We start from the raw sequence: 13,759 nt of genomic DNA on the forward strand, positions 1-13,759 counted from the left end.
CTTGCTTTAACCAATTTCACGATTACTGATGTATTCTATACTCATACACTTGTGATATATTGAACACCCGACCTCGCAGCATGTGTCCATCGTCAGCCTTTCGTACACAACACAACATGTGCAGGGCAAAATGCTGCTACTGAGACGGATATCAGCAGCATCAGCCTGCAGCTAAAGACAAACACAGCAGCTCCAGGTCACTACTATCACCCCAATCACGTACACAACACCTCACTCCTCACATCATGCCGGTAACTGCAGCGTACTCATAATACTGTACAGACAGATCACACTTGCAAAGCGAACTGCGCATGTGCAGATTTGCAAAGCATGCCGGGACTGTGTGGAGGACGTTGCGATGTTGCGCTGATTTCCCGGGTCATGTGCTACGTCACATAGAGTTGATGCGTTGCTTAGCGACCAGGGCAGCGTGTGTCGTTGTAGCCCTGGTAACGGACATAAACAATTGGACACCGCTGACGTGACACACTGGTCGCTCCTCACCTTCTTGGCCTGAGTAACATCTCACCTTCCTTACCGCATAGTGCCGAATATGGTGGTAGTGAGCAGCAGCAATAAGCCGCCAGCGCAGAACGAGCTCTCCAGGACCAAGGACAAGACATCAGCCTCCTCCGAAGGATTCACCGTTAAAGCTATGATGAAGAATTCAATAGTAAGTGGGAAGCATAAGCTGAATAATGTGACGCTAAACTGCCCAGTAAAACGTCCAATGTATACACGATCACATAGCAATGCGCACTTCTGTCTTACAAAGTTTTGCCCACCACGTATCGTAGGTAGTACTAGCCCAGATGTGACAAATACTGTATATGTGAATTGTTACCATGCTAGCTATACTGTAGTTGCTTGTAATTTGTAATGGAAAATACATATATAGATCTGTGATGTGCTGTGAAGTCAATGGCTGTGGAGGCATTGGCTAGTATCAGATATAGATTTCCAGATGTGATCTGATACATCTTTGCTGCAGTTTCACCAAATAGCCCCTCTTGGCACTACAGTTCACGTGAGAATTTTCTAGCTCTGGGCGCAAGGTTGGCTGGCCCACAGAGGTACAGGGGAAACCACCGATGGGCCCCTCTTCTTCCTCTAGGGAGCAGGTTCCAGCCCATGTACTCTAATGGTTGGTAGCGTCTAGTTTACCTTCGTGGAGAGGACCTTTCCCATAACCCCCTGGGTCCATGTCACAATCTATTTGGAATAGTAAAGTGTGGCGAGTGAAGCGAGACACAGAGCCCGAAGCGTGGCGAGCAAAGCGAGCCTGCGAGGGTACAATGCTGCATAGAAAAAAAAATTACCCCAAACTAACGGAGAACGTAGAAAACATTTAGGTGCTGTAAGGGTGGAAGTTCTCTCCTGCCCTCTCGTTTTGTCACTTCCAGGTCCTGAGCACGATTGTAAGATAAACACAACCTCTAATGGTTAGGCAAACCACTGTAGTGGCTGGCCACACCCCCTGTGGACACTGACCACACACCTAAACATGGGCCCCTACCACTGCATACACCTGGTGGGATCTTCATACCTCAGTCCGACACTGTATGGGTGTCTGTTTTGCTTCTTTTTTTCCCGAAAATACAAATTGCAATTGTGTAAAATGCACGGGAGAGTGCTAATCAATTTGATATAGGACACTTGTATATCTGTATGCGACTGAGTGTCCTAATCTGTATACGAAGTGCTACAATGTAGCAGCCAAAGCTTTTTTCAACACAAGTTCTGCTCTGCTCCGCATACAGACTCAGTCACACACAATATAAAAGTGTCATATATCAAATTAATCAGCACAGTATCCCCTAGCCACATTCTGTTCCGAATAAGATGCTTCATGTTAGCAGAGTTCATTAGCAGAGTTGCACGAGACCTGGCAGCTCACGACAGGCATTTCACTTACGCCTGGCATCTCACGCTGCATGGCGTATTGAGGCTGTATGTATGAGACACATCTGTATACACATATATGATTTGGTGGTAAGTTTTGACAAAAAAATTATTACGATAATCAGGGGTTAAAGTCCATATTACAGTATCACTTATATACTTTATAGTATATCTTATCACTTATATGACAGCATGCTTTTTTACCATTTTTATTTTGACTTCCCTTAAACTGGGCACACACTTGCACAATATCGTGCCAATTTGTCCAATCAGAATGACAAATCGGCTGTGTCGTGCAGTGTGTACAACCAATTGTGCGCTCCTGCGAGTTGCATGCAAGGCCGTGTGATTGGCCATGCTGCAAGTGACGCAGTGAATATTAATCAGGGACAGAACAGTTATCTTTCCATCACTCATTAATATATTAATATATGCCTAGTGTGTACTGGCAATTTCCCGATGCGCAGGGCAAAGGGTAATTGCCCTGCACATCGGCATGGTTGCTGGTCGCACTGGTGCGTACCCAGCATTATTCACCTCTTCCTATCATACTGTCTCTCCTTAACTTTCCTCCCTTCCTGCTCCATTGATTGACTGTCCTTCTTGGTCACTTCCTGTCCTTCTTGGTCACGCTTTCCTGGATTCCGTACTCTATCTGGCTCCAATCAGATCTTTCCTGTGTTAATCTCTGAGAGTATACTTCTCTTTGCAGCTTCAGGAGCTGCAAGGAAAAGTCTGCAAGAAAAAGTCACCATCGGGGTTAACGTGCAGGAAAAACCCATTGATTCTGCTGTTTACGCGGAAACGGGGAGTTTCCGCTCATTAACCCTGATTTTTAGCACAAGGAAATGGCTATTTCATTGAATAGCCTTTCCCCACATGCGTGCTAATTAGCTGGTAATTAGCCGTGGGGTAAACCCTGCAACTAATTAAATATGTCCCTATAAGCTACTCAAACAATTGAAGCTTGAGCTGCTTTTTGGTTTGTTTTTGTGGAAGAGTGGTAGTATGTTCCTTCTCCCTGTGTGATGCTGACATTTACCACTTAGTGGTCTATTGCCGTTACACTGGCAGGGTGGAGGGGGGCCCTGCCTATTTTGTCAGTCCCGGGCCCAAGATTTCTGATGGCAGCCCTGGTAGCATGCAGATGCTGGCAATGGCATACCAGCTCACCCTGGACTGAAATCTACAAGCACTTACTAGTGAGGGGAGCCGACTCTATTAATTAAAACCCCTTAGTCTATTCCAGACATTCTAGAAGAGGCTAGGACTTATAGAGACAAATATGTAACTTGTTTGTCTATTTTTTCTTTTAATACATATTGTAGCTACATCTGTGATTCTTCATGCACAGTGTACATTATTTGCACACATATAAAGGTACTTAGTGCATACTTATGCTAAAGTACAGATTTTTGCCAACATCAAAAGTTGAGTATCTTTGAATCAATATTTCAGGTTAATAATACAATTTGAAAATGAAATATGAATCATTGGGGCTTAGGAACACATTTCTTGCATGAAAGGGAGCAACAAATATCTTCTAAAATATTTTCTTTTGAATGTGTCTAGTTTATAACGTTTCTTTTTATATGAAACAATTTATCAGGTTTAGAGGTTCTTTACACTTAACAGGTTACTGTGATCAAAGTTTAGTAAACAGCTCTACAGGTGGTATATGTGCATACAATTATGCTAAAATAAGCACCAGGTTTCCTTTTTTCCAGTTTTGGTGTCACTTATACCCCTTTTACACTCGCAGGAAAATCCCGGGATATTGCACGTGAACGCGCATCATCCCGGGATTCTTCTCAGTGTAAATGGGTACATGGACAATTTCCCGGGACGAGCATCCCGGGATTTCATCCCAGGTCAAAAGCAGGGTTGAACCCGGGACCGTCCCGGGAAGCTGTGTAGTGTGAAAGGGTCCGTCCCGGGATTCACTATCCCGGGACTGTTAAAAGGACTTGGATTGGAGCTTTCTTGGGCTCAGAAAAGCTGATGTCATCTTTTCTGAGCCCAAGGCCATTTCTAATGACATACTAATGCATTTGCAGGGATATCCCGGGATCAGTGTAAATGGGGCTGTCCCGGGTCGATCCCAGGTCTTAATGCAGTGTGAAAGGGGTCAGTCCCGGGAATGCATCCCGGGAAGCATCCCGGGAGTGACCCGGGAGTGCGAGTGTAAAAGTGGTACAAGTGACTTTCCTGATCTGCAGTGCAGTTACTGTCATACACAAACTGCAATTTTAAATAATTGAAAAAAAGTTTCATAAATTACATCAATATTTTATTCTTGCAGCTTTGATTATTGGACATTTAATTTCTACAGAATATTTAAAAGTAGAATATATAATAATTTTCAACAACAGTCCATTTCATTAAGATTTTTTAGTTTAATTTACCTCCTTCTAGACTTTATAAAAAAAAAAAAAAAAAAACAGCTTTGCAGTGGACTTTATGTCACTGCATTTGGCTGCAGACTTTACTGTGCAGTATTTGACATAAACATGACAACATAACAGGACATGAAATGGTAGTTATACACTGTACACCACAGCAAATGTCAAAATATTATAGCTTATATAGCGGATTTATATAGTACCAGCTTTATTGTGCAGCGCAGTATAGGTAATATGTAATCATTCACAATAGTCCCTGCCTCAGTGGAGCTTACAGCCTTAAGGCCCCTAGCTATCAGTGGGAGAAAAGCTTTAAATCTGGTGGAATTGTCGGTTTTTCAACAGACTAAAGGGGGGCACACACAAAGATATCCGTGTTTAAAATCTAGGCAATCTGACCAGATTGCTTAGATTTTAAGCACGGATCTGCCGCATGTATGCCCCCCAGTGATAGGGCCGCGCATCGCTATCGCCGGTGCTGGATTGAGCCTCAATCTAGCGGGTCGCTCACTTCAGCGCTGTGTGAAGTGAGCGGCCCCTCGTCGTCGTCCCCCCTCGCTCAGCACATCGCGCTGAGTGCTGAGCGGGGGGAGAGATGTGTGCTGAGAGGTCTGTGTTAAGATCGCTCAGCACACATCTCTCCCGTCAATACTGGCCTATAGGGCTTCTTCCTATATACAGTATGTAGCCATACAATGGACAGAAGCCATCACTAGGGTATTACTTCAATGCTTTGCGTGGGGAAAGCAGTTATTGCATTTTTTTACCAAGGACAGCAGTAGTAAATTTACTATGAGCTGTCCTCATAAGCTACTGCCATGTCCAAGAAAATATAAATAAAGTATTTTTCCTTTTTAATAATATATTAAAGTTTTTGTTTCTAATTTTAGATATTTGTAATTAATTTAAAAAATTAAGATGAAATTGTTGGTGCTGTACAATTTGAAGATGAAGTGTAGGAGAATGGTATAAGAAAAAGTAAAGGGGTATATTGGTCTATTCTTGTGATCTATTTTTATGATATAATATAAATATAAACGTAATATATATATATATATATATATTATGTGTGTGTGTGTGTGTGTGTGTGTGTGTGGAACAGCGTACAAGTGTGCTTCACGGTGTTTCCAACAGTTAGTCCAGCGCTTATCCTCCAGTTACTTTGCCAGCACCAAATTATGTATTTTCAGACTTCAGCTACCACTGGAGGAATCCCGGAATCCCACGGGATAATTTGTCTACAAAGGAAAGTTAGAGGAGCGCTACATAGTGCAATATGCTTTTTATTCACAAACACATATTTAAAATACAGCAGGTATCAGAGTTGAGCTTTTCCTAATACCTCAGAATTCCTATGAGTGGACTTATATTACCACTTGTTTTAGATTTAATACACTCCTGGTATCAACTCCACCTGCCGCCAATGTAGCGTCAGGCCCCTGTGACTCGTACTGCTAGCTTCACACCATGGACCTCAGTACGCCGGGACACCGCTGCTCTCAGCACGGAGGGGAGACAATCCTGGACTCAACGATCACGTCACCAGGCCACGCACCAACGCGTTTCGTCATAGGACCTTGTCAGATGGTTGGCCTTGGTGACGGGAACTCGTGTTTTATGCTGACTTCAAGCAATCAATGCACATATTACTTGATTACAACACATGTACAGTTTCTGCATAGATACACTTGTACCAATTACAGACATGGCTCATTTTAAAAAACACACACTTTATATAAAAACAAAGAGGAGCTTGTTTTAAATGATACTGAGGTGTCTCATAGTATCTTTTCATTTTATATAGTGAGGCTTATCCACCAGACCTCAAGTCGTATAGTAACGACTCACATGTTTTCAATTGGTTATTACTCTCGTAGTGAACCTTACTTCATTGAGAATTATATAAATAAATAACTCACATCTACTCTATCAAAACTATGATTGTCTCACTGAGATTACATCTGGAGTTAGCCACCTCATTATCACCCGTGTCCAGGCTCCTTTTTAAAAAAAAACAATAGTTACAAGTTGAGTATCCCTTATCCAAAATGCTTGGGACCAGACGTATTTTGGATATCGGATTTTTCCGTATTTTGGAATAATTGCATACTATAATGAGATGTCATGGCGATGGGACCTAAATCTAAGCACAGAATACATTTATGTTTCATATACACCTTATACACACAGCCTGAAGGTCATTTTAGCTAATATTTTTTATAACTTTGTGCATTAAACAAAGTGTGTGTACATTCACACAATTCATTTATGTTTCATATACACCTTATACACACAGCCTGAAGGTCATTTAATACAATATTTTTAACAACTTTGTGTATTAAACAAAGTTTGTGTACATTGAGCCATCAGAAAACAAAGGTTTCACTATCTCAGTCTCATTAAAAAAAGTCTGTATTTCGGAATATTCCGTATTTCAGAATATTTGGATATGGGATACTCAACCTGTATTAACAACAGTTCTTTTCAATAGACTGTAGCTTTGTACAATCTCAGCTGCCCATGCTGTTAATAAGATCTAGTTCTACAGCAGGAGTGAAGTTGTTACATTTAAGGTCCATACACACTTAACGATAAAATGAGCGACGTCGCTCATTTTCCCCCTCCTTGAGCGACGTCGCTCATTTTATCGTCAAGTGTGTATGCCGCCAGCGACGACCGATGCGCGGCCCCGCGGGTCGGCAACGATCGTCGCTGTCGGTAGGGCATGCATGAAGGATGTGGACTGTCGTCCACGACCTTCATGCAGGGCTGGCGGGGGCGTGACGTCACTGAGCGATATGAGCGGTCATATCGCTCAGTGCGTACAGGCGGCCGCCGACCGGCCGGTCCGGGAGGGGGAAACGTTAGACGATGTCGCTCACAGAGCGACATCGTCTAATGTGTATGGGCCTTTAGTCACACTGTTTACCACACAGACTGTGGTGGCTAGATATATATTTTGTTACAATGTGTCTCCTCAGAGACGTGAAGCAACATAGTGACATATTTATCACTCTAGTTTTAGACCATATTAGGAAAAGCTCAACTCTGATACCTGCTGTATTTTAAATATGTGTTTGTGAATAAAAAGCATATTGCACTATGTAGCGCTCCTCTAACTTTCCTTTGTAGACAAATTATCCCGTGGGATTCCGGGATTCCTCTAGAGCAGGGGTTCTCAAACTTGGTCCTCAGGACCCCACACAGTGCATGTTTTGCAGGTAACCCAGCAAGTGCACAGGTGTATCAATTACTCACTGACACATTTTAAAAGGTCCACAGGTGGAGCTAATTATTTCACTTGTGATTTTTTTGAGGAGACCTGCAAAACATGCACCATGTGGGGTCCTGAGGACCGAGTTTGAGAACCTGTGCTCTAGAGCAGGTATTTTAATCTTTTTTCTTTTTTAATATATATATTGTTCCGTTTTGTAGCAGCTACCTGTTCTTGGGATCCAAGTTGTGAAGAATTTGTGCAACAGCGTACAGGTGCGCATCACGGTGATTCCAACAGTTAGTCCAGAGCTTATCCTCCAGTTACTTTGCCAGCACCAAATTCTGTATTTTCAGACTGCAGCTACCTCTAGAGCAGACATTCCCAACCACGGTCCTCAAGGAACACTAACAGTGCAGGTTTTAGTGATATCCAGGCTTCAGTACAGGTGACTTAATTAGTACTTCAGTTATTTTGATTTAACCATCTGTGCTGCAGCCTGGATATCACTAAAACCTGCACTGTTGGTGTGCCTTGAGAACCGTGGTTGGGAATGTCTGCTCTAGAGGTAGCTGCAGTCTGAAAATACAGAATTTGGTGCTGGCAAAGTAACTGGAGGATAAGCTCTGGACTAACTGTTGGAATCACCGTGATGCGCACCTGTACGCTGTTGCACAAATTCTTCACAACTTGGATCCCAAGTACAGGTAGCTGCTACAAAACGGAACAATATATATATTAAAAAAGAAAAAAGATTAAAACCAACAGAGACTTTTTACATTATTGTAAATATAAATGTGTTTTTTTAATGTAAATTGATTTTACTATATATTATATGAGAGCTTGTGTATAGTGAGTTTGTGCTATTGTGGTTATTATATTCTTTGAAGGTTTTTAGATTAAGTTTTTAAAAATGTTTAGAAGCTGTGATTATCAAACTAAGATGTCTCAGGAGTGTGCATGTATTTTTGAGGAAACTGATGAAATAGATACACAAAGGGGTATATTCAATTGATGTCGAATTACTGAATTTGTCGAAAAACGGGGCTTTTTCGACCAAAAAAAATGTTGAATTGGATTCGACAATTCAATACGTTACTTTTCGACAAAAGTTTCGACTTTTTGCTCATCGACAATTTCATGTCTGTAATGTTAAAAATGCGGCTTTTCGACAAAAGTATATTCAATTGAAGAATGTCGATTCGGCAACAGTGCTTTTCGACAGTCATTTCGTCAATTTCATTGCGCCTCCTTTTTCTGTCGTGAGCTGATAAGAAATTTTAAAAACATGTATTTTTTGTTGCTTTTTTGATTGCTAATAGCATATCTTTTTATATTTGAAGGGATTATCTACTTGGTTTGTCTATTTATGACCCACAGTGTTATTTAATCGATTTTTTAAAATAATATTTTTTCCTTTATTTGGCTGAAGGAAATGTACCCATGATTCCACAGTTACCCAGGATACACTTCTCCAAAGCCACTCCTCTCTCCTCCCGTTTTTGAGACTTCAGGGAGACGAGCGACCATTACAGTCAGCTCTCTTGTGGAATAATTTTTTAGGACAATCCCTGCGTTTTCCAACATGTATATCATATTTTTCTGACGTCCTAGTGGATGCTGGGGACTCCGTAAGGACCATGGGGAATAGACGGCTCCGCAGGAGACTGGGCACATCTAAAGAAAGATTTAGGACTATCTGGTGTGCACTGGCTCCTCCCCCTATGACCCTCCTCCAAGCCTCAGTTAGATTTCTGTGCCCGGCTGAGCTGGATGCACACTAGGGGCTCTCCTGAGCTCCTAGGAAGAAAGTGTTTGTTAGGTTTTTTATTTTCAGTGAGACCTGCTGGCAACAGGCTCACTGCATCGAGGGACTAAGGGGAGAAGAAGCGAACCTACCTAAGTGGTGGTAGCTTGGGCTTCTTAGGCTACTGGACACCATTAGCTCCAGAGGGATCGAACACAGGACCCGAATTCGTCGTCCGTTCCCGGAGCCGCGCCGCCGTCCCCCTTACAGAGCCAGAAGCAAGAAGGTGGTCCGGAAAATCGGCGGCTGAAGACTTCGGTCTTCTCCAAGGTAGCGCACAGCACTGCAGCTGTGCGCCATTGCTCCTTATGCACACCACACACTTCGGTCACTGATGGGTGCAGGGCGCTGGGGGGGGGGGGGGCGCCCTGAGCAGCAATACTGACACCTTGGCTGGCAAACTGGCACCATATATAGCCCCAGAGGCTATATAGGTGCTTTTTAACCCCTGCCAGAATCCATAAAAATGCGTGAGAAAGTCCGCGAAAAAGGGGCGGAGCTATCTCCTTCAGCACACTGGCGCCATTTTTCCCTCACAGCTCCGTTGGAGGGAAGCTCCCTGGCTCTCCCCTGCAGTCAATACACTACAGAAAGGGTTAAAAAGAGAGGGGGGGGCACAATTTAGGCGCAGTATACAATATATATAGGCAGCTATAAGGGAAAACACTCTTATATGTGATATCCCTGTGATATATAGCGCCCTGGTGTGTGCTGGCATACTCTCCCTCTGTCTCCCCAAAGGGCTTTGTGGGGTCCTGTCCTCTGTCAGAGCATTCCCTGTGTGTGTGCTGTGTGTCGGTACGGCTGTGTCGACATGTATGAGGAGGATAATGATGTGGAGGCGGAGCGAATGCCTGTAAATGTGATGTCACCCCCTGCGGGATCGACACCGGTGTGGTTGGACTTATGGAAGGATTACGTGAAAGTGTCAACTCCTTACACAAAAGGTCGACGACACAGAACAGCCGGCTACTCAGCTTGTGCCTGTTCCAGCGTCTCAAATGTCATGGGGGGCTCTAAAAACGCCCGCTACCTCAGATGGCAGAAACAGATGTCGACACGGATACCGACTCCAGTGTCGACAACGATGAGACTAGTGTACCCTCCAAATAGGTCCACCCGTTACATGATTGAGGCAATGAAAAATGTATTACACATTTATGATAATACCCCAGGTACCACATAAAAGGGTATTATGTTTTGGTGAGAGAAAACTACCAGTAGTTTTTCCTGCATCTGAGAAATTAAATGAGGTGTGTGAGGAAGCGTGGTCTTCCCCCGGTAAGAAATTGATCATTTCTAAACGGTAATTGGCAGCGTACCCTTTCCCGCCAGAGGATAGGTCACGTTGGGAAACACCCCATAGGGTAGATACAGCGCTTACACGCTTATCAGAAAAGGTGGCACTACAGTCTCCGGATACGGCCGCCCTGAAGGAACCTGCTGATAAAAAGCAGGGGGTTACCCTAAAAGATATAGTCACACACTCGGGCATTATATTGCGACCAGCCATTGCTTCGGCATGGATGTGCAGTGCTCCCGCTGCGTGGTCAGATTCCCTGTCGGAAAATTACTATGGATAGGGACAATATTTTGCTGACAATAGAGCATATAAAAGACGTGGTCTTATACATGCGTGATGCACTGAGGGATATTTGCCGGCTGGCATCAAAAGTAAGCGCTAGGTCCATTGCCGCCAGACGGGGGTTATGGACTCGGCAATGGTCAGGCGATGCCGACTCGAATCGGCACATGGAAGTTTTGCCCTATAAGGGGGTAAAACTGTTTGGGGATGGTCTTTCAGACCTCGTTTCCACAGCTACTGCTGGGAAATCGACTTTTTTGCCACAGGCTACCCCACTACAAAAGAAAGCACCGTATCATCAAGTACAGTCCTTTCGGCCCCAGAAAAGCAAGAGGGCTAGAGGCTCATCCTTTCTGCCGAGAGGCAAAGGTAGAGGAAAAAGCTGCAGCACACAGCTAGTTCCCAAGAGCAGAAGTCCTCCCTGCGTCCGGTAAGTCCACAGCATAACGCTGGGGCTGCTCAGGCGGACCCGGGTACGGTGGGGGCCCGTCTCAGAAATTTCAGCGCCCAGTGTGCTCTCTCACATGGATCCCTGGGTCCTTCAAGTAGTATCTCAGGGGTACAGGCTGGAGTTCGAGACGTTCTTCCCCCCGCCGTTTCCTAAAATCTACCTTACCGGCACCTCCCTCTGCCAGGGAGGCGGTGTTGGTGGCTATTCAACACTATAATCACAACAAGTGATTGTCAAGGTGCCCCTCCTTCAGCAAGGAAGGGGTTACTATTCCACAATGGTTGTGGTACCGAAACAGAACGGTTCGGTGAGACCCATCTTAAAATTAAAATACTTGAACTTTTATATCAGAAGATTCAAGTTCGAGATGGAATCGCTCAGGGCGGTTATTACGAGCCTGGACGAGGGGGATTACAGGGTCTCCCTGGACATCAAAGATGCGTACCTGCATGTCCCCATTTACCCTCCTCACCAGGAGTACCTCAGATGTGTGGTACAGGACTGTCACTATCAGTTCCAGACGCTGCCGTTGGAGTTGTCCACGGCACCGAAGGTCTTTACCAAGGTAATGGCCGAAATGATGATACGCCTTCGCAAGTAGGAAGTTTTTATTATCCCGTACTTGGACGATCTCCTGATAAAGGCGAGGTCCAAAGAACAGTTGGTAGTGGGGGTAGCACTCTCTCGGGAAGTGCTACAACAGCACAACTGGATTCTCAATATTCCAAAGTCACAGCTGGTCCCGACGACACGTCTTCTGTTCCTGGGAATGATTCTGGACACAGACCAGAAAAGAGTGTTTCTTCCAGTGGAAGCACACGAGTCCTGAAAAAAAAAAAAAAAAAGGTAGCTTCGTACGAAGCATAATTCCGTTCGGAAGGTTCCACGCAAGGACGTTCCAGTGGGACCTGTGGGACAAATGGTCCGGGTCCCATCTACAGATACAACAGCGGATAACCTGTCGGCAAGAAACAGGGTGTCGCTGCTGTGGTGGCTGCAGAGGGCTCATCTACTAGAGGGCCGCAGATTCGGAATACAGGACTGGGTCCTGGTGACCACGGAGGCCAGCCTTCGGGGCTGGAGTGCAGTCACACAGGGAAGAAATTTCCAAGGAGATTTCGCTTCACATAATTATTCTGGAGCTAAGGGCCATTTACAATGCCCTAAGCCAAGCAAGGACCCTGCTTCAGAACCAGCCGGTACTGATCCAATCAGACAACATCACGGCGGTCGCCCATGTAAACAGACAGGGCGGCACAAGAAGCAGGATGGCGATGGCAGAAGCCACAAGGATTCTCCGATGGGCGACCTACACCCGGGAGAATGGGGACTTCTTCCAGAAGTTTTCCAAATGCGGGTAAACCGTTGGGAATGACCACGGGTGGACATGATGGCGTCCCGCCTCAACAAAAAGTTGAAAAGATATTGCGCCAGGTCAAGGGACCCTCAGGCGATCGCTGTGGACGCTCTAGTGACACCGTGGGTGTACCAGTCGGTTTATGTGTTTCCTCCTCTACCTCTCATACCCAGGGTACTGAGAATAATAAGAATGCGAGGAGTGAAAACCATACTCGTGGTTCCGGATTGGCCAAGAAGAGCTTGGTACCCGGAACTTCAAGAGATGCGGGCAGAGGACCTTTGGCCTCTGCCGCTCAGACAAGACCTGCTGCAGCAGGGACCCTGTCTGTTCTAAGACTTACCGCGGCTGCGTTTGACGGCATGGCGGTTGAACACCGGATCCTAAAGGAAAAGGGTATTCCGGAGGAAGTCATCCCTACCCTGATCAAAGCCAGGAAGGATGTCACCGCAAGGCATTATTACCGCATTTGGCGGAAATATGTTGCTTGGTGTGAGGCCATGAAGGCCCCGAAGGAGGAATTTCAACTGGGTCGATTCCAACACTTCCTGCAAGCAGGGGTGACGTTGGGCCTCAAATTGGGGTCCATCAAGGTCAGGATTTCGGCTCTGTCGATTTTCTTCCAGAAAGAACTGGCTTCACTGCCTGAAGTTCAGACTTTTGTCAAAGGAGTTCTGCATATTCAGCCTCCTTTTGTGCCCCCAGTGGCACCTTGGGATCTCAATGTGGTTTTGGCATTCCTGAAATCACATTGGTTCGAACCACTTAAGACTGTGGAATTAAAATATCTCACGTGGAAAGTGGTCATAAGATGGATAGGGCAGAATTGAGGACTCGTCCTCAGTTTCTCCCGAAGGTGGTCTCAGCTTTTCACTTGAACCAACCTATTGTGGTGCCTGCGGCTACTAGGGACTTGGAGGATTCCAAGTTGCTGGACGTAGTCAGGGCCCTGAAAATTTATGTTTCCAGGACGGCTGGAGTCAGAAAAACTGACTCGCTGTTTATCTTGTATGCACCCAACAAGCTGGGTGCTCCTGCTTC

At 45.0% G+C, this 13,759-nt stretch overlaps 1 protein-coding gene across 4 annotated transcripts in view; it reads left to right on the forward strand.

Moving 5' to 3' along the window:
* Positions 1 to 372: 372 nt before the first annotated feature.
* Positions 373 to 13,759, forward strand: part of PACRG (parkin coregulated) — a 1,062,802-nt gene continuing 1,049,415 nt past the window's right edge. The window contains exon 1 of one of the 4 annotated variants that reach the window (XM_063917532.1): positions 373 to 673. In XM_063917532.1, the coding sequence (XP_063773602.1) occupies positions 554 to 673 (120 nt within the window). In that variant the 5' untranslated portion in view covers positions 373 to 553. The remainder of the gene's footprint in view (positions 674 to 13,759) is intronic. The other 3 variants (XM_063917534.1, XM_063917533.1, XM_063917531.1) reach the window with 3 other exon arrangements.

This window comes from Pseudophryne corroboree, chromosome 4, assembly GCF_028390025.1.
Source record: "Pseudophryne corroboree isolate aPseCor3 chromosome 4, aPseCor3.hap2, whole genome shotgun sequence".
Taxonomy (NCBI): domain Eukaryota; kingdom Metazoa; phylum Chordata; class Amphibia; order Anura; family Myobatrachidae; genus Pseudophryne; species Pseudophryne corroboree.